Source organism: Fundulus heteroclitus, chromosome 17, assembly GCF_011125445.2.
Source record: "Fundulus heteroclitus isolate FHET01 chromosome 17, MU-UCD_Fhet_4.1, whole genome shotgun sequence".
Lineage (NCBI taxonomy): Eukaryota > Metazoa > Chordata > Actinopteri > Cyprinodontiformes > Fundulidae > Fundulus > Fundulus heteroclitus.
The window spans coordinates 13,993,163-14,013,917 of NC_046377.1; the positions used below are offsets into that span (position 1 = coordinate 13,993,163).

Below are 20,755 nucleotides of genomic sequence, written 5' to 3' on the forward strand. Positions count from 1 at the left end.
CTTCAGAAAGAAATTTAAGAATGAAGAGATGATACATTTTTAAGTATATTTCAAATGGCTATCATCATAACAAGGTTATAAGAAAGACTTCAGGATAGTAAACATACTTACCCTTTATAAGTTAAAAATGCTGAAGAAGATGCAAAAATAGAACAATCTGATTGGGAAAATGTGTAGAATACAATGGCAAACAGATGGAAACAGATGGAAAATGTAATAAGGTTTTTCGTCACACCAGCATAGAAAGCCCAGCAAAAATGGTGACACCCAGACTTACCATCGCCATATATTCCAGGCTTGTCCAAAAGTCCTACCTTTTTGGAAAGAGGTTCAAAGATGTTAACAAAATATTTTTCAAAGAAATACACATTTTAATTTTGCACGTATTTATCTAGGCCTAGAGATTACAGGTTTTACTACAGCATCTGACAAACATCTAATTTGAATCATCTCATCATCACCCAGGAAAATGACAAGCAAATACACTAGAAATTGATGATCGGCACAATACTGCATACCAAATATATGTAATGGAAAGACATACAATATCTTTAAGACCACAAAAGTATAGCTTTGTCTATTATTATTGACCTTTGTCCAAGGTGGCCTTATGGACCACCTTTTGCTTGAACATGGTGTTTGTTATGGAAATTCTATGCCTTACACAGAAGTCCAACAACAACACACCACTGGGCTTCAAATCAGGGATGCCCCTCCTCCTCCTGATTAAACCCTCCATGTAACACCTTCACCTGCCACTGAATCCCCCCAGATGTCACCCCTTCCAGGACATCATCCAGAGACTCTAAGAATAACAGGTAATCTGAACTGCTGTTCGGTGCATAAGCAAGGACAGCAGTCAGAACCTTCCCTCTTGCGACCGGAAGTTGCAAAGAGGCAACTCTCTTGCTCACTGGGGAAAAATCCAATATCAAGGCACTCAGCTGGGGGCTTGTGAGTATTCCCAGCCCCACCCAACGCCTCTTACCCTGAGTACTCTGGGGTAGGAGAGCGTCCAGACCCTCTTTCGGAGCTGGGTTCCAGAGCCCAAGCTGTTCATAGAGGTGATTCCATCTATTACAAGCTGGTACTGCTCAACCTCACACAACAACTCTAGCTCATTATTCACCAATGAGGTGAAAGTCCTCATCCCTAAAGCCATATCATGCCACCAGGATTTAACATGCTAACGTCCCTGCCCTCACATGCCACTCAACTTGCATTGCACCCAATGTTCTTCTTTGTAGGTGGTGGGCCCACATAGAGGGGTATCCTGTAGCTTCTTTGTGCCAAGCCCCCATCCCCTGAAGGCCTGGATCCAGGAAGCATCCTCCTCCGTAATTATTGAATATCTTAGTCTGATCTCTCCCCTAGGCTAATTTACCATGTAAGTCCATGTCATGAGCTAAAGCTCTAAAACATTGTAGCCTTCAGTATATTTGCAGTACACAAACTCTCCACCATGTTAAGGTGAAAATTCAACGGAGGGCCAGTTCTACCTATAAGGTGATAATATGAACAACGTAACTATTTTATGAGGCACATACCACATTGTGCGTACTTGCTTAAAATTTACCAATACAAAAGAATATTTACTTTCATGACAGTTTAAATTTAGATTTGCTGGCTGCAGACATCTTTCCTCTGACAGCTACTGGCATGCTTCTCCTTCATCTTTCAGAATATTTTAGTTTGAATTCTAGAAACAAGGAAATGTTTATGATGATAAGGTTAGAACTTTGGCTGTAGTTTAGAATTTTTACCTTTTTGAGTTTATGCTTCCTTTACATCCAACACAGCTGCACCCAGATGTATGATGTCTTACAAAAGCTCTCAAAAACTGATACCAGCGTACATTCAAACAGTAAAGAAGCATGCTCAGAAATACAGATTGTACAGTACCATGTATGTCATTAATATGACTCAAAATAATATCTGTAATATAACATTTTACTCTAACTCCAACTAGATGGGTGGGTTCTGTGTATATCTTCTCGGTTCATATAATAATGCACTATAATGCTACATCAGCAAATAACCAGAAAGCTTTAACCCTATCCCTAACACACACACACACACACACACACACACACACACACACACACACACACACACACACACACACACACACACACACACACACACACACACACACACTAAAAGTTGTTTTTTCCATGACAACAATAAACCGAAGATTGGAAATCAACCACAAAATGGATCAGTGCATCTTTAGCCCAGTCTAACTCATATTTTGATTAACATTAACATTTTAAATACACTGACTCTTCTTTCAAGGGGACTGATACTTCTGGTGCCTTTAGGGATATAACTGCCATAGAACTAATGCTGACGCTGGTAATCCTGACCTGTTATCAGGAGGTAGAATTTATAATGTGAAGGGTGAAGAACATCTCCATTATTTATAGATGTTCTCAAGTTGTTTCACAATGGTGTAGTTCAGATCTGGATAAGTCTAAGGAAAATAAAATGATGTAACCTAATCTATTACGGAAAAAAGAAAAAGACCAGACTTGATCTGGTGATGAAGTAAGATTGCTCTTCCTTGCACTTATTTACTCAATGTTGACATTGTGTAGAATATTATCTTTATTGGAGAGAACAGCTTCCTAAATGAAGGAGAATTAAACTAATTTGCAGTCTGCAAAGGAATAACGGCAGGGCAAAACTGAAGGTGGTAAGAGCAGGTATCTTGCTGTTTTTGTCGTGCATTTTTTAGTGGGAAAATATTTTCTACAATAAGCACAACCCCTTTCTTTGTGGTTTCTATACTGCTTAAATTCTTTGCATGGCACCAAGTAGTGTTTTTCCTGCTTATAGGCATGGCAATGGGACGGTGTAATGCTTTTTTTCTTGTAAAATATACCCCTATGCTCACATCAGAAGGGAAGAAATATCTTATGCATGCTGAGTCTCTCCTCCTCATGCTGCCCTTGTGTTCTGCCTGATGAACTGATTAATTCTCTGTGAGCAGTGCGAGACACTTCAGGGAGGCAGAGAGTGAAGGGGAATTCAAGTGACAATAACTGAATTTCGCTTGGTAATAAGAAGGGCTCACTTTGCTGTTCAGACAATAGATAGAGCCGTTTGCTTCCTACAGATTTATTTCATGTAAACCGCCTGGCCATTTTGGGAGAAGATGAAATTTTTGTCTCAGATTGAGCAAGATGGAACCAATATAATGAGCGGCTTCTTCGGGGATCTCATTTGCAATGGCTTGTGCTGATGTGGTGTTACTTGGGTAATGCCCTCTTCAGCAGCTTCCTGGCTGTAGTCCACCAGAGGCTAGACCTCTTCAACCCTTCTGGTCACATAGTCCGATATCTCATCTCATTCGCGGTGCACTGCTGTGGTGATGACTCGGCAAAAACGATCAAGGTTAATGAAAGTCAAAGTAGTCTGCAGTGACTTGGAAAACCCTGGAAATATAATCAGGACAGCTTCCATATAAAGATCATAAAGTGGTGCTTGAGTTTACTGCTGTCACCTATATTCACTGTACAGCAGATGTTTGGTGGCTATATATGAGCTAAGTGTGCTGAAATAAAGCTATGGGCTTTGTTTGGTGGATAAAAAAAAATTAATGACCATGGCAGTACCATCTGTCAATTTATATTTTCATGCTATTAAACAGGCCACTGGAATTTAGGGAAGCAGAAGTTATGCATTCAGTGCTCAAAGAGGGAAACAAAACAGGGTTACTCTGTTACTTAAAGTAATCATCAGAAACAAAATCACAACAGCAGGTAAGAAATTGTTGTAAATCCATTATATATATATATACATGCTTTATTTTTTTTAGTACTGTAGCGCATTCCAAATAAAGGAATTTTCTAAGGTGAATTTATCCAGATTCCCAGTCAGTTGTTTTTTGGAGTTGTAGCTTGCATTGCAAATCAACTCAATTTTCTTGTCAATAAATTGGAATAGCATTGAGAAATCCATTTATTTGTGTAATTACGTTTTAAAAATTAACTCATTAGGATTACTAAGACCTAATATATGTCAAGCATTCACGTCTGTAAACTTTAATAATTACTGCTAATAGTCAATGAAAACTCTAGATTTCTATTTTTGAAAGTATCCATAAAGTGGACAATGTAAGCATTCAGTACTTAATCAGGGCTTCTGCCCTGACTAATACTGCATCAGTGTGGTGTGGCATGGAGGTGATCATCTTGTTGCTCAGCCAATGTTTTAAAGATGCTCAGTTGTCAGCAGCCTTAAGCTTGTCTGTATTGTCGGCTCTAGCGTCTCTCGTCTTTGTCCTGACAGTACTCTGTAGATTATCTACGGCGGTCAGGTCAGACAGGTTTTCTGGCCAATCAAGCACAGTAACACCATGATCATTGAACCAGCTTTTGGAACGTTTGGCAGAGTGGGCAGATGCCAAGTCCTGCTGGAAAATGAAATCAGCATTTCCATAAAGCTTGTCAGCGAAAGCCAGCATGAAGTGCTTTAAAATGTCCTAGTTGACAGCTGCGCTGAGTTGGAGTTAATAAAACACAGCGAACAAAAGGCAGCAGATGACACGGCTTCCCAAATCATTACAGACTGTGGAAACTTCACTCTGGACCCCAGGCAACAGGAAATAACTTCCTTCTCCAGAACCTAGGATATTGATTTCCCAACGAAATGTGTAATATACTTTCGTCTGGAAAGAGAACTTTGGACCACTGAGCCATAGTCCAGTTCTGTTTCTACTTAGCCCAGGTAAGATGCATATGAGGTTATATCTTTATCTTGTTCAGGACTAGACCATACAAGGGACGCGACATATGTCACCCATTCTGTCGATACGTCTGTGTGTTATGGTTCTTGAGGCAAACCTTGAGAATTTCCCCCATACTCTTGATTGAGCTTTACTTTCCAACTCTCTGAATGTGGTTATCTCTGTTGCACTTTTTTTTTACTACAAATTCTCCTTTACAGGTCCATTTAAATCCGTGTCCATGTAATAGAAAAATAGCCTGGGAAGCTGGGGCGATTGTCCTAGTAAGATGTTGAGATCACATGATCCTATACATTTTGGCATTTTTCTTTCTCAATGCATAACACTTCTTACAATACGTCTATTGATGTTGCAAATCAAATTCAGACATACAAGTGTTGTGCCATTTTGCATGGTTTTAAGTTATTTAATTTTTAATAAATAACTCTCAGTCTGTTAGGTATTGTCCGATGAAGATCAGGACAATACTTGAAAGGGAGATTTAAGCACTGCCATTATTTTAACAGCAAACTCTGCACGCATATAGAACAAGTTCAAGAATTTATTAACAGAAATAAACTAACATCCAGAGAACATCACTATAAAATGCTGCTTATCTGAATCAACACTATATTTCAATCAACAAATCTCTCTCTCTACAATGCTAGTGAGATTCAACTAAACTACTAAGGAAAAAACATAATCTGTATAATATGATTGAACTTGACTTTGTAAAGTGCCTTGAGATGACATGTTTCATGATTTGGCGCTATATAAATAAAATTGAATTGAATTGAAAAAGAATATGGAATGAGATCAAATTAGCTTGACTAATTTAGGAAAACATTTCATATGTGTTTCAACCTATTCACAATGCAAATCTGAGTTGTATAAAACATTATTCAAGGAAATAACATTTTAAAGGGGGATTTGCTCAGTGAACATCATTGGCTTCCTGGAGAAATAATTGCATTAATAAAATCAGGTGTCTTAAAGGTTGAGGGCGCTGTAGCGATCGGTCATTAGCTTGATGGGCAATCCTAAAGTCACACAAAACACCAGTAAATCGACAATAATCTTCCCTATTAATGATGTACTAACGCTCATAGCATTATTGAACGATGGCCGGGCGAAACGAAAACGCATTACGTTCAAAACGAACCGTAGTTACGTTTAGTAGGTGGTAGCACTAATGTTACCCGGAAGGCTAATGGCGCTAAGATTAATTTGGTCATAATGAGCGCACCAGACAACACAAACATTAATATCTCATTGGTGTATAAAAAATGGTTACTAACTTAATGCAAAGTCTCGGGATGATGCCACCGTATAAAGACTAAAAAACGGGCTTCATTTTCTGAAATTTTGTCTGATTGTTTGCCTGGATTCATTCGCAATATGTACTATTTGCTTAGCATTAGGAAAAAAAAAAACATTTTTGTGAGTTATCCTACTGGCAGCATAACAATGAAGATAAAAAAAGCCCTTGTTATACCACCTGCCTATTAGCAGCCATGAAAAGACGGCAGGAGATGTCGGACTCTGTAAGTGTATCCTGGCTGGAAACTGTGGAGGCCACAGGTCTCATCCATCTTAAGCAGTGACGTATGGAAAAATGAGAGGAGAGAGAAATGCAGCATCCAGGGCTTGTCTCCACATCGTCAGTCATGTTGACACCTGGAACTGCTGAACCCTCTATACCAGGGGGATGAAGGAATAGCAGGAAGGCTGCATGTGTGTGCAGGAGATTAGAAAGAGAGAAGGATGGGAAGCTTGACAAAATGGATAAGGATGAGTGTGAGTGACAGACTTAGAGGATAGAGAGGCTGCCTTTGAGAGGTTGAGGATGCGCAGATGCTGTGCGTGTCAACATGCATGTACATAAATGTAAATAAAGCATTAAAACAGTCACTGCATTCAGTATGTACACCTATTCCACAGCATATGTTCACTGTTATGGCTTAATCGGGATTTTATCTTAATCCATCTACATTCACCTTTTATTTTGTCATAGATAAGGTGCTTTTAAAATGCATACAGGAAAGGCCACATTTAAACAAAACCAAAGCTTGCAAAAGCTGGAAGCAAAGCCAGCCAGCTATACTTTGCCCTTTCCTCCTAAAAGACATATTGTCTTACCCAGACATGTCTATTTTTGCACAGGAAAACAGCTCACCTGGAATTGGATGTGAACAGAACTGGCTTTATTTCTATTTTTATTATTCATTACTTCTAACAGCTCTATTTTTGAAGTAGCAGACTGTGCTTTAAGCTCATGAATACCTTTGCTTCATACCTACATACTGTGAAGTGTGATAAAGAGAACAGTAAGCTTATACAAGAGAGAAATGCAAGAGATTTTCCATTTGAACCAACCATTGCATTGTACAGTTTATGGACTGAAAGCTTCATATTTTACATCCAGTGACCAGTCTTATCACCTTATGTAGTATGACAACATAAAAAATAAATAAATGGCATTTATAATCATAATAAAAGTCGTCCACAATGTCAACCTGAAATTTAGAGTTTAAAAACATTCTAGGGATGTCTCTCACCTTGCATAACATAGGCTAAATTCACACAGCAGGCAAATGAGATCCAAATCCGATTTCTTTTTTTCTTAATATGCAACCCACATCCGTCTTTTTCATGGCAATGTGAGCAGCCCAATGCCAAGAAAAAAGAAAATGATTTGTGGCACTTCGATATGTGGTAGCAATTTGGATACATATTGGATATTAGGCCCACTGCCTGGCCTAATATATAAAAAAAGTCGCCACCAAAAAAAAAGGTCACACTTTAAAATGATGTTGGACCGCCTTTAGCTTTGATTACAACAGGCATTCACTGTGGCATTGTTTCAATAAGCTTCTGCAATGTCACAAGATTTATTTCCACCCAGTGTTGCATTAATTTTTCACCAAGATCTTGTATTTATGATGGTAGAGTCTGCCCATTATGCAAAGCCTTCTCCAGCACATCCCAAGACTTTCAGTGGGGTTAAGTTCTGGACTCTGTGGTGGCCAATCCATGTGTGAAATTTAACTCTCATGCTCCCTGAACCAATTTTTCACAATTCAAGCCCAATGAATCCTGGCATTGTCATCTTGGAATATGCCGTGCCATCAGGGAAGAAAAAATATATAGATGGAACAACCTAACTGCAAAAACGGAACTAAAAACAAGTAAACTTTTCTTAAAATTAGTGTATCTGTCCTTAATTTGAGCAGGTAAATAAGATGATCTGCCAGTGGAATACGTTTTGTGCACTTAAAATAGGAACAACTCATCTCCATCATCTTATTTCTAGTGCAGGATGTCTAGTTATCTTATTTTAGGGGCCAAAATACTCATTCCATTGGTAGACAATCTTATTTACCTGCTCAAATCTAGGACCAAAACACAAATTTTAAGAAAATTGTACTTATTTTTAGGTCAGTTTTTGCAGTGTGGTCATTCAGTATATTCAAGTAGTCAACTGACCTCATTCTTTGCAGCATCTACAGCAACCACAGATCATAGCACTGCCCCCTCAGGCTTGGACAGTAGACACTAGACATTATGGGTACATCATTTCATCTGCCTCTCTTCTTACCCTGATGGGCCCATCACTCTGGAACAGGGTAAATCTGGACTCATGAGAGCACATGACCTTCTTCCATTGCTCCAGAGTCCAATCTTTATACTTTCTAGCAAATTGAAGCCTTTTTTCCAGTTAGCTTCACTGATTAGCAGTTTTCTTAAGGTTCATTTTGCATTGTGTGTGTGGAAAACTCTTACATTCACTATTAAACATAGCCTCGAGTTCTACTGCTGTTTATCTTTGATTTGATTTCACCAAACAATCACTGATCACGATCATTTAGGATTTTTTTTTCAGCCACATTTTTCAAAGATTATGGGTCCCCACTATCCTTCCATTTTTAATAATGCATTGGGTAGTTCTTAACTCAATTTTGGCAGTTTCTGCAATCTCCTGTTTTCTCTGCTTGGTGCATGCAAGTGATTCAACCTTCTGAAACAGACGGACATCTTTTCCACGACCACAAGATGTGTCGTTCCACATGGTTGTTTAAGAAATGAGAAGCAACTCATTGCACCAGTTGGGGTTAAATAACTTGTTGCCAGCTGAAACATAATCGCCCATGCTGTAATTATCCAATGGGAGGCTCATACCTATTAGCTTAATTCAAACCAGGTGGTTACTTTGTTTTTTGGGATTTTTTTGGTCCGGCAGTGTATTTCAAAGCGTCTGCAGCCTATACTGTCGTCACATTTCAGCCACTGTTTACATAGCTGTCCTGGCTCTCACTACACATCAATGCAAACTTCTCTACACCAGTAGCAGTCACGGCTCTACAAAAGGCCGTTGTTAATAGCTGCGTTCTTTTCTTCTCACCTTGCTTCTTCTTGTTATGATGTGGTCTTAATATTTTCGCCTCCCATTAATCAATTTCATACTAACACAGAGATGCCAGCATCTCTGTGTGTGTGTGTGTGTGTTTTAAAACAAAGCTTTATTGAACACTTTAGTCACAATTACAGTACTTCCGTAAATAGCGTGCTGCTTTGTAACGTCTTCTGTTATCTGCACATGCGGGTCTCTTTGGGGTCTTGAACCATTCAGACAGAAGTTTGATGGTGGTCACATTAGTAAATATGATTGACAACACACACACACACACAAAAAAAAAAGGTTTCAGCGCAACCCCCCCACCCCCCACCCAAAAAAATAAATAAATGAATTAAGCATTAAGACCTGCAGCATGAACATAGCCATATTGACCTCACCGAAACATAAATAGAATAATATCTGCTGGACTTTGTGGAGAAAAAAACAGACTCAACAGCAAAAAATAAATAAATAAATGTTGTTTTACTAAAAGGCATATCTGACCAAATGACTCACGCTTTTCAACCTATCCCCGCAACAGCGTTCACCCAAAGACCTGATCTTTTACAAAGAAACATGGTACAAATTATCACCTCCAAAGACCCACGTTTCAAGGATGGTTTTACTGGAAAATTATATTTTTAGCTTTATTGGAAGTCGTTTAGAACACCAGAGCAATGCTAAGTACTTTTTAGATTGCTGTATACCAGCTTTGCTAAACAGATCCATTGACAGGGTGGCAGCCATGGCCATCTACTGTTTTGTTATTTATTTTGAGCACTCTATGTTGAAATATAAAGGAAGGTGTGTTTTGAGGTCCTTTGTTGGTTTGACTTAGTTGACTTGGATGATGATGAAGCACTTGGTTTCAAAAGCATTGAAGTAGCCCCTGCTACTTTCAGCCATAATGTATCATTTCTGATACACATATTTTGTTGTCTCTTTCCCCAAATCTCTCTGCACTACAGGTGGCGAGTACCAGTTTCATTAGGAAGTTCAAAATGTGGGTGCATGCACCTTCATAGATGGAGTTTTCATCAGTTATAAAGTGCTTTTCTTGTATTCATTCAAAACGCTTTAAAAATTGCAAATGCTTTATAGAAAGTATAGAGAAAATGTCTGCATCAAGTCTACTTACACATATTATAGGGTTTATTTGGGGATTTCAAGATTTAAATTGTAATTCAAATACTGAAACACATTTGTATTTCCGTTTAGACTGTAACACACTGGCAAATATTAGGTTCTGAGTAGATATTCACCTGTCTATTGTAAACAGGTGATATGTAACATATAGATCTGCTGAAGTAGAATCTATATTAGATATGTCAAAACCAATGAACAGTAAAAGACAAGATATACACTGTGAAAATACTGGTTCTGGCTGTCCAATAGCTTCTAAGAATGCTAAAAGTGAACACAAAAGGCTAAAAGCATTTGATGGGCTTCTTTGCCATTAGGATCACATTAGGATTGGACATAAGTAAAAAAAAAACGCAATATATTGACTAGTCAAACCTGAAATTAGTTGTTCTACAGTGATTGTATATTATGATCCCTTTCCTTTATTTAGAATTTTGGGGAATTCTAAGTTTTCCCTCAAATAGTGCTCCAATTTATACTTGTGCTTGTGTGATCAGTATTGTGCATCTTTTTGTCTCTTGAGCTGGTGCCAGTACTTTTCCTACAACCGAAGTAAACTTTTACATCTATTTTATGCATGCACATTTAAGCCTACTCATTTAATTGTGACACGCTGCCTTACAGCCTGTTGTGTTTTGAAAATAAAAGATTTTTAGAAAGTGGTGATCTAGAAATGCTGGTTCACACCATTTTAAAAGAAATACATCCACTTCCTCTCACGCAGACACAGAAGCACCGATTTTACACGTAAACAAGCACAGAATTCCTAAAAAGCATAAATAATCGTTTGTAGAAGCTGCATGACTGTCCCCTGTGTCTCAGTGTGTGGGGGCGTGTGTCACTATTGGCTGTCAACTACCTTGTTTTTTATTTCCCACATTTTCTTCTCTGAAGATTTTGTTGAAATAAATAATAACTTGCTCTTGTTTTAGTGCTATACTCTGTGGTTTTATCAGCTGCTCTGTGCTTTATATTCTAGCTGATTTTCACCGTCTGTCAGTGTCTAGACAGACGAAAAAAAAACATTCATAACAGAACAGCTATAGACAGATGAGCTGGCCCTGCACACAGTTGGTAGCCAAGTGAGGGATCAAACACACACAAAAAAAGTGGTCACCTTCTTACCTCTAAACCCAGGCAGCCTGGAGAAGAAGTCAGAGCTCACCACGGATGCAGCAGCAACCTCACTCTGCGTTTTCTCCTCCTTTCTGCAGCGATGAACTTTCTCCGGACTCATCTGTGGGGCAGGAAGGGAAGGGAGGTGAGGGGGAGCCGCAGGGTGAGGACCGGTCACAGCCAGAGCCAGAACCGCCTCAGCAGCCCCAACCGCAGGAGCAAAAGCCTGAGCCACAGACTCTGCCGTCACAGCCCGAGCCTGAGCCAGAACCCCAAACTGAGCCTCAGCTGCAGCCTGAAGTCGAACTCCAACCAGAGCCTTCACCAGAGCCTGATCCTCCGCTCCAAGTTGAGTCCCTGAGCGATGACGAGCCGCAGGACGCCCCTGAAGCCCCTCCTTCTCCTTGCAGTGAGGAGAAGATGGCGGTTGAGACAGATATTCACAAATCAGAAGAGGTTGCTGAGGCAAAGACAAATCATGAAAGAGATGAGGTGCAGGGTGAGGGCGCCGAGGGCAAGGCGACGCAAGGGGAAGAGGACGAGGAAGAGGGAGGAGCAAAAGGAGGTGGTGCAGGCAGAAGGGCCAGTCTACACCACACAGCCTCGCCCCTGAGGGTGCAGCGCAACGGGGCCGGCTCGCACTCTGCCTCCTCTGACTATGAGCTCTCTCTTGACCTCAAAAACAAGCAGGTATGGTTGTCCTGGGGACGGGGGGTATGTTGGTGTGTTTTGGGGCGTGGGGAGGGGGTGGACAGAGTGTGTTGGCGTGTGTGTATTATACCTTTTGTGGTCAGACATGTCTATGGTGTGGTTGATTTTCTGAATGACAAAGAGGGCATTTGGATGAGACAGAAACCATTTGGTTTGTTTTAACGTGATCTTCATTTCTGTTTGTATGAATCCTGCTGGTTATTGTGGATAGTTATAACCGTTTTTAAGGATTTCTTTCCATTGTCATATCATTATCATTGCCATGCCATTTCATCAACATCTTCACTTGGTTTTGTGAAGTTGAGGCTTGTTTTTTCTGTTTTAAAATTGTTTGTCAATGGCAGATGGGACAGAATATTATTTTTGCCACACATTTATATATATATATATATGTTGTTACAGTAATATTAAAACATGTAACTTTATTTTGTTTTACCAACTTAAGTTAATTATAATGTTTTGAAGCATTTGAATAATTTCCTTGTAAACACTCGTATTTTTACATCTACTTTCCATATTCACAGGTCTGTCTTGTAATAATGTTTTTCACCAGGGCCACAGAAATCATCCATGCCACATAATCACCCTCATTTCAAGAGCCATCAAACGTTTACCATCCATTTCCATCATCATTCCTTCAGTCCATGGATTTTCGAGCAGGTAAGGCGGCAAACAGTCACTCCAGCTTGTGGGGCCCAACAAATCTGAAGATTAGGTTGTATAAATATTTCCTTTATTACTTTCACTGACCAAAATTGTAGGCTTGAAATTCATTTCAGTGACTTTCAAGCCTTGTGGATTTCAAAATATGCTAACTGGTAGGGCTTCAGGGTGAGACATTTTTAAAACCTCTCTTTACTTTGTTGGTATGTCTCAAACAGTATTTATTGTTCTGTTTTGGCACCAATAAAAATTTGAGTGATTTAGCAACAGGGATTTGCCTTCACCGAGTCACAGTCCAATGCATCAAGAAAATGAATGCTATGTATACCGAGTAAAATGCCACAACATTCCATCAGCGTTATATGGCCTATATTAGTTTTACGTAGCACCGACATGATTCACTCACTAATGAGGTTCAGGATGCTGCAGTCTCTTCCATTTGTTTTTCTTGGCAACAGCATACTTTGACCCAGCCAGAGTTTCTCCAAGTAAGCGTCAATGCACAATGAAATTAATTGTGTTAAATTAGCTACAGTTATGTGAATGTCAGGTGACGGGTTGTCGAGACACAACTTTCACTTTTTTTAAAAAAATATTTGACTCGACACATATAGATACACTCTCCCATAAAAGACAAATGATTGTGTCTGCTGATGTACGTTTGAAACGGAACCGTTTGCTATAGTGCTAAGCTAACAGCTTACTAGCTTTTTCATATGAGTTGTTGATAGTTTAGCATGTGGCGTGTTTCAAGTTTGGCAGATGAAAACTTCGGCAACACTTGAAGGTTAAGGTGCAGACTTTATTAACAGACCAACGCGTTTCGGCTTGTGGCCTTCTTCAAGGTCCTGCCCTGAAGAAGACCCTCTTCATGCACCTTGGAAGTTGGTGAAGTTGTGACAAAAACCTTTGGATCTCTACATGTTTCAAGTTTGTCGTGTGTAGGGAAAACTTACTGCGTTGTTCCTTACACTGGAGAAGTCTGGACACAACTTATAAAACAAGTCTCAGTGCCCATACAGATACATAGCCGCAGGAGCAAATACTGTACAGGTTCTCCTTCGCTGGCTTTGTCATTGTAAAGCATGAAAAACAAGATTTATTAGCTCAATAAAATAATAACCCGCAGGCCTATCGCACAGTTTTACAAGACATGTGCAAGACAATAGGTTGTGATAAAAAAATAAAAAGGTCTCCGCAAGACACGGCGGAGGTGCAGTTGATGATATTACAGAAAACTGGAGCTTGTGAAAGACTTTCATATACATGTATTTAGCTTTTATGAGAGTTCTTAAAACCAGCCACCTAAATCTCCACTTCCATCGATTTTCACTGAAAGCCTGATAAGCTGCTCTGGCTCACTCTTCACCAATAATTACCATAATCGGTAAACAAGTTGCAAATGATAAAGTGTTTCTCATCCCCAAAAACATTTCAGTGTGAGAAATATGCACCATTTATATCACAACTCATAATGTCAACATTTGCAACGTTAAAGATCATAGGATTCGCTTCTGTTTTTTGGGGTCGTTTGCCACTGAAACTCGTAGGCTACACTTTAGAGGGATAGCTTGTCACCTCGCCCCTTGTCATCGCCATTCACTCAGTTTTGGCTGGATTTCCTCCCTCGTCACTCCCTTGATCGAGGCTCAGAGTTCTTTTAACCTCAGGCCACCTCCCCCTCCGCTCTTTTAATCTCAGATCTGAGAGTCCCTCTTTTCCACTATCTCCCTGTCAAGGAGGCTTGATATACATGATCGCCTGCATTGATCTTCTGTCCGCACAGGTGGGGGGTGCGAGGGCTTGATGGAGCTCTGGATCAATGTCAAAGTAATTGGATCTTCTGGGCGATACCTTTATTGCCACGGAAGAAGCTGGTGATGGATTGTTTAAGTCACTTAAATCCGAGCATTAAAACCTGTGAAACATGCGACCCCTTTCTAAACCGAATGTTTTTTTTAAGCGTGGAGATTGCCATCGAAATACTCGTCAAGCTTTCCCTTTCCTGTTCCGTGCCACGTCATCCAAGTATGTCTTGCTAAAATTTTAACTATTAAATGTAGTTGTTTTTTTTTTTTTTTACATTTATTTTACGTTTCCACAACCTTCAATGAGTTTAATTGGAGTTTTGTGTGAGATGCCAACACAAAATAGCACAGGATTGCAGGGTAGAAAAAAGTATGAATCTTTTTCTTTTATTTTTACAAGTAAAAATCGGGAAAGGGTAAAATCAATTACCTTGATACCTGCCACCCACTGCCTTCAGGTGCTGAAACATGGGAAGGGCAGTATCTTACTTGGAGGCGATTATTCGCTTTGATCAAATGAAACCTTGTGTTTATGCACTACACATAAACAGAAGGTGCCGTGCCAAGCTAAGGTGCTGCCTGTCCGCCTAAATACCCAGTTCTAAATGGTGAAACATGGTAGTGGCAGCATGATGCTTTAATTCTGTTGGGCAGAGAAGACAAAACACAAATTTCCAGGTAATTTCTGAAGACAGTTGGTTGCACAGAATTTTATTTAGGGGTAAATATTTTTCGCTGAGCCGATTGCGTAGAAATTTTGTGAGCTTCTGATGCTTTTAATGTGATATCTATATCATTTGTTTGGGTATACATACTTTTGCAAGTGTAGATACAAAAGGGATGCTGGTTAATGTCCTAGAGATACAATACAACATATTGTTTTCAGTCTTTTATTCAAATGTAACAACATATGAGAAACATACATTTTACAAATTCATTCTAACTGCAAAAACATTTGTATCACTAAACCATGCTCTGTGCACATTTAGACCTGCTACATCCGTTTATTAGCTGCATGCACGTTTAAGATTTACTTTATGACCTGCTTCTGTTTATTTCAAATAGAATAGCAGTGGTAAATGTTATGCTTCTCCATTTATTTTCACAGTAAGTAATAGGAGTTCTTGTAAAGTGCAGGAATGAGAAGCCACCATTGCTGACCTTGGAAGAAGTACTGAGAACAATGTTTTAAAACTGGAAAAATCTACATCAAACTTCTTCTTTAATACATAACACAGGTGTTGCTTATGGGTGACTAGATCTGATCTTGTTGTTCTACTATATTTAAATCCAGGAACAATTTAATGAAAGGCACAACATTACAAATAGATTGCAGGAGTAGAACTAATTACCATAAATGTTCCAATCACTGTGCCTTCCTTCTATGGATAATATCTGACCTTTTCCATTGTTTTGCACTACATTCCTTTCATCCCACTTTTACTGTAACATAGTCATCTCATTTATAATGTAAATGTTTCTGAGCTGTCAATTAGTTTGCATGAGCTTGAAAGCTAATAATCATTCTTTTGCATTTTGTTTTACATCTTTGCAGCATGCGTGATCTAATGATCTGGTGATTTATTTGCATAAGTCTATCTACCCTAACTTTATCTAACGAGGAAACTTGATTAACTTGTTTCCCAGTGTTTAGCATTTTAAAGAGCAGTGTTTCAAGAGTTATGTTTTGGATTGTTTGAGTGCAAAATCCTTACAATCCTTCAATTGGAACGATGCACAGTATGTGATTGCTGTTATAAAAAGCAAGGAATTGTGCAAGAAATTCAAGAGAAGGTTATCTTTTTTTTCATTACAGATTGTAACACATTAAGATGAAGGATTTCTTGCTGTTATGAGTACTTTGCACTGAAATTAGATCTTAGCTATCTTCTTCTGCCATAGATGACTAATTATTCCAAATGTCATATAAATATTAGAATTTTGACATTGTATTTCATTTTATAAAAAATATTAACTTGATATAATGCCAACTTGTACCAGACACAAAGTCTATAATTAGTCATGTGAATCCAGACTGAAATTACTCAAAACCCCAGAGACCTTTATATAATCTAACAGCTGCCATCGGCTTCTGTGTTTGTGAAACACAACTTTACGTAAACATATTCTGTAGTTCTTGGGAGATTTTCCTTGAAATATGTGTTTAAATTTAGCCACAACTCACAAAGGTGCCTAAATCAAGTCCTCAAGAGCTACTATCCTACAATTTTTTACCCCTCATTCACACATAAAAGCCATTATAGTAAAAAGGCTCCGTGGTGCTACAGCAGAGAACCCTCCTCCAATGTACATCAGAAACACGGATCAAGTCCATTTGTGACAGTTGATGTAGCAGCGAAACACGTTAATTTCGTAAAGCCAGATGAGCCAGACAGGAGTTCAGGCGCAGAAAGTGTAAAGCGGATCCTGTATTACTTCAAAATAAAGGAGGGAGGGGGGCAGGGCTGTCTGTATGCGTGAAGGATCCTACACGGATCCAGTTTGAATTGCTGCGCAGCACGTTTTCCAATGACAGGACGGCGCACACAAGGGACGTAGCCAGTGTGAAGCCGGCTTTAGATGCATCCCTGCTACAACACACCCGAATCAAACAGCTAAAATCCCTCATCAGCATGTCATTAAGATCCGCAGAGGCCTGAGTCATTCATTTGATTCAGGTGCGTTGGAGAAAGGATGCATCTAAAAGTTGCAGGGTTCAGCTCTACAGAACTGAACCCAGGCACCCATGATCTAAAGTAACTAGAACACAGGATTGCTAATTGCCTTCTTGGCAGGCTATATTTTCTATATATTCTACTACTTATTTAGAGCTAAAACAGGCCTACATTTGGACCTCTAATAAACATCTAAAACAAATTCCAGAAATTGGAAAAGAAAAGTTAAATTTTAAACCCTTTGTCCACAAAATTTGCCACCATGTCCAATACACCATTTAGAAACAGTTTATATGTCATTTCAACAAAGAAATTCTCTCTGACTGGGGGGGATCTAAGCCCCCTGAAGCACCCATGGACAAATGATGCTGAGATGTAATAAAGTCAAGCATGTTTTGTAGTTTGAGTGTAAGAATCACCATGCGATTTTAAAACCCTCCAAGCTGGAATCATCGTCCTGCTTCTTAAAATAATGTGGCAATAACCCAATAATATTATTTAATCTCATTCCATCCATGTCTGCACTGATGAAGATGAATTTACCTTGACATGCCAAAAGAAAATGCAAAACTGGCAGCATCGAGCTCCTTTTTGATTACCTGACCACAATGGAGCACTTATAGGCCCTTATTATATTCCCAGCTGCTCAAAGGATGTATAAATAATTAACATCACGGTAATGAGTCCTTTCCTGGCACCACAGACTGAAATGAATTCTACACTTTTCAACCCGATACACGTGCACTATTCATGATAGAAGCACATTAAAATCAATGCACATATTCTAAAGACTTGACAGGACTTGGTGTTCCCAACATTTTCTTATTTTACACACAGGCTTCTCAATGTGCCAGCATGCGCAGCAAGATAAGAAATGAGGTGACAGCAGCTTTAAGATAAAAAAAAAACAGTCCAGAAAAAGTCAAGATTTAACACTAAAACACAAATCTCGGCAACAGATGTTTCTGAAAACACACTTATGAGCTTTATTGCACATTTGATTCATTCGTACCAATTTATTTTTCATAGTGATGGAGGCGTTTCTGCTGATTACTTTCATTGAGTTGAGATTTTTAAAGTTTCTTTCAGAACCTCAAAGAATTATAATTTTTTCTTACTACTATTCTGGGATATCTTTCGATAACGAGGATTTTTCAGGAATAGCCTTTTGTGACAAAATGCATAAGAAATAATCACTCCAACACTATATCTGCCTGTCCTCAGCCACTCAAAACATTTCATACTTTGCCATTCATTTCACTCCATTAACGCTCTGAATATGATGGTTGTTCACTTAAGTCCAGGCTTACACACTAGCGTACTTGACTTTAGCTATTTAGATTTCAAAACAAGTAGTTATGTAATCGAAATGTAACTGTTTGTCCTCATTCAAGCCTTCAACTTTGTAAAAGTGTAAATGCAAACCTAGCTTGCATGCTAATGTTATTGCCACTAAATTGTTTAACACCTTTTCGTTACGCATTCAGAGGGGAACATGGGGTCACTGTGGCGCTGATCTGCCTGTCAAGATTGATTTAGAGACAACGGAGGAACAGAGCTCTGCCAGTGCCATTCTCTCAAACCACTGCGCCACCAAAATAATCTTTCTCCCCATCACAGCTTAGCGAAATAATCACAAGTAGAGCTGACAGGGGGCTAATAGGGTGAATTTTAACAGTGCCAATCTTTATACGGTCATTTGTCTCACAACCTCTCTTTGTGTACGTGACCTTCTGTTTGACACTCTTGCTTTCATGTGTCTTGTGCTCTTTTCATCTGTCCATTTGCTTCTATGACCTTTACTTTCTCTGCTTTTTTTCTGAAGATTATTTTTTTTTTGTTTCCAGTGACATGCGTCAATAAATTAATAATAAAAGTTTAGCAGACATTTGAGGTAGTATTTGTAATTCTAACGGATACAGAACCTGTGTGCTTGAAATTAAGATTTTTTTTTTAATAAAAATCAGAGTAATTGTTCGTAATCAAATAATTTTACAGCCAAAATGAGTTGTTATAAGAAACTGGAATAAGAGCAAAAGAGGAGACTTACGGACTCAGTTGTGCATTTGGTTGAAAAATAAGTTGTTGTTTTTTCTAAAAGGCTGGGAAAAAAGTGAATGTAAATTATATTCCTCTAAATCAGGAGCTCCCAAGTCCGGTCGTTGAGTGCTACTATCCTGTGATTATGCAACTCTTCTCCAAAACACCTGAATCAAATGAATGGCTCATTACCAGGCTGCTGCAGAGCTGGGTGGCATGCTGATGAGGAAATGTAGCCATGGCATTCAGGTGTGTTGGAGAAGGAAAGCAAGTTCTCGGGGACTAGACTCAGGAGTCAACATTTTCATAATTTTGTTATTGGAAAAGTAGATTATTGCCATGTATTTTTGTAATGCACGTGATCGTGACCCTTTCCTGGATGGGCCGCAGATAAATTTTCGCAGCTGATTTGCCAATTATTAAAAAAACAATAATATATGTTTCATATATTGATTTTTTTTCCTGACTTACCAATTTAACACATGGCATTGGCATTCTAATGGCCAACAGTAAGGTTGTTAAATGCCTAAGATCAATAACCATAACAAATGATTTTGTCTATTTAAATTTTCTGAAAACATTTGCTCTATGGCTAAATTAGCCCACATAGCAGAATCAGGAAATAGCTCATAATTAGTCCTGCAACTTTTGAAGCAGTGAAAGTTTTAAACGGTTAACAGCTGCAGTGCTGATCCTATATCGTACAGAAAAAAGAAGAACAGAGACCTGGCGGGTTTCGGCCACTCTGTATGCTTGCAGTTTTACCAGCTTTTTACAGGTGTGATATTGAAGTGTAGCCACGACATTAGGGTGCGAATTGGCATGGGAGCGACTTACCCCAGAGCCAAAATTGTTTCAGCAGATTCTTTTTTTTTTTTGTCCTCATCCAAAGCAATGCTACAACCAAAAGCATATATGTTTTTAGTATTTCCACTCAGGAAATATGCCATGCTCCTGAAAGCCTTTTGTAAAATAAACACATGCAAGGATGTGGCCTCTTGTGGCCAAGGAAGTGCGTCAGCGGTGGCCATAAGTGCTGTCTGAATTGCGCAGCCAGTAAAGGAGGTAGGAAAAGGAGCCTGTACGCCCAGGATAGAGTTCATCCTGTTGACCCCATGAAAGGTCAAGGAACAGGAGAGAGGAGTTATAATTAGACATTTTCAGATGGATGGTGAAGGCCTTACACCAGTCCACCGCAGCCCCTTCTCATTTAAACACCAGAACACAGAGTCCTGTTATTTCTATTCACCTTGTTCTGCAATTTAATTCTTACTAGTGTGCATGTACATTTAGATTAGTGGTGTGGAATTAGGTGTCCTTATGTAACCGTACAGGATTAACCGCTTTAACTGTTGACTTCACTTGGCCAAATTCCAAAAATAAATGATGCCACAAGTTTCACGTTTAGATTCAAACGTCCAGCGTGCCAAGCTGAACGAAGCATCTGCGTAGCGTCACATTAGATTATGTCATT

At 39.1% G+C, this 20,755-nt stretch overlaps 1 protein-coding gene across 3 annotated transcripts in view; it reads left to right on the plus strand.

The window, feature by feature from the left end:
• iqsec3a (IQ motif and Sec7 domain ArfGEF 3a) overlaps positions 1 to 20,755 on the plus strand; it is a 137,242-nt gene that overhangs the window by 27,334 nt on the left and 89,153 nt on the right. Inside the window, exons 1-2 of one of the 3 annotated variants that reach the window (XM_036149020.1) lie at positions 11,986 to 12,074; positions 12,649 to 12,755. The exons of 1 other annotated variant lie outside the window; for it this stretch is intronic. In XM_036149020.1, the coding sequence (XP_036004913.1) occupies positions 12,666 to 12,755 (90 nt within the window). In that variant the 5' untranslated portion in view covers positions 11,986 to 12,074; positions 12,649 to 12,665. Of the gene's footprint in view, positions 1 to 11,705; positions 12,075 to 12,648; positions 12,756 to 20,755 lie in introns of those variants that run through there. One more of the 3 variants, XM_036149022.1, reaches the window with a different exon arrangement.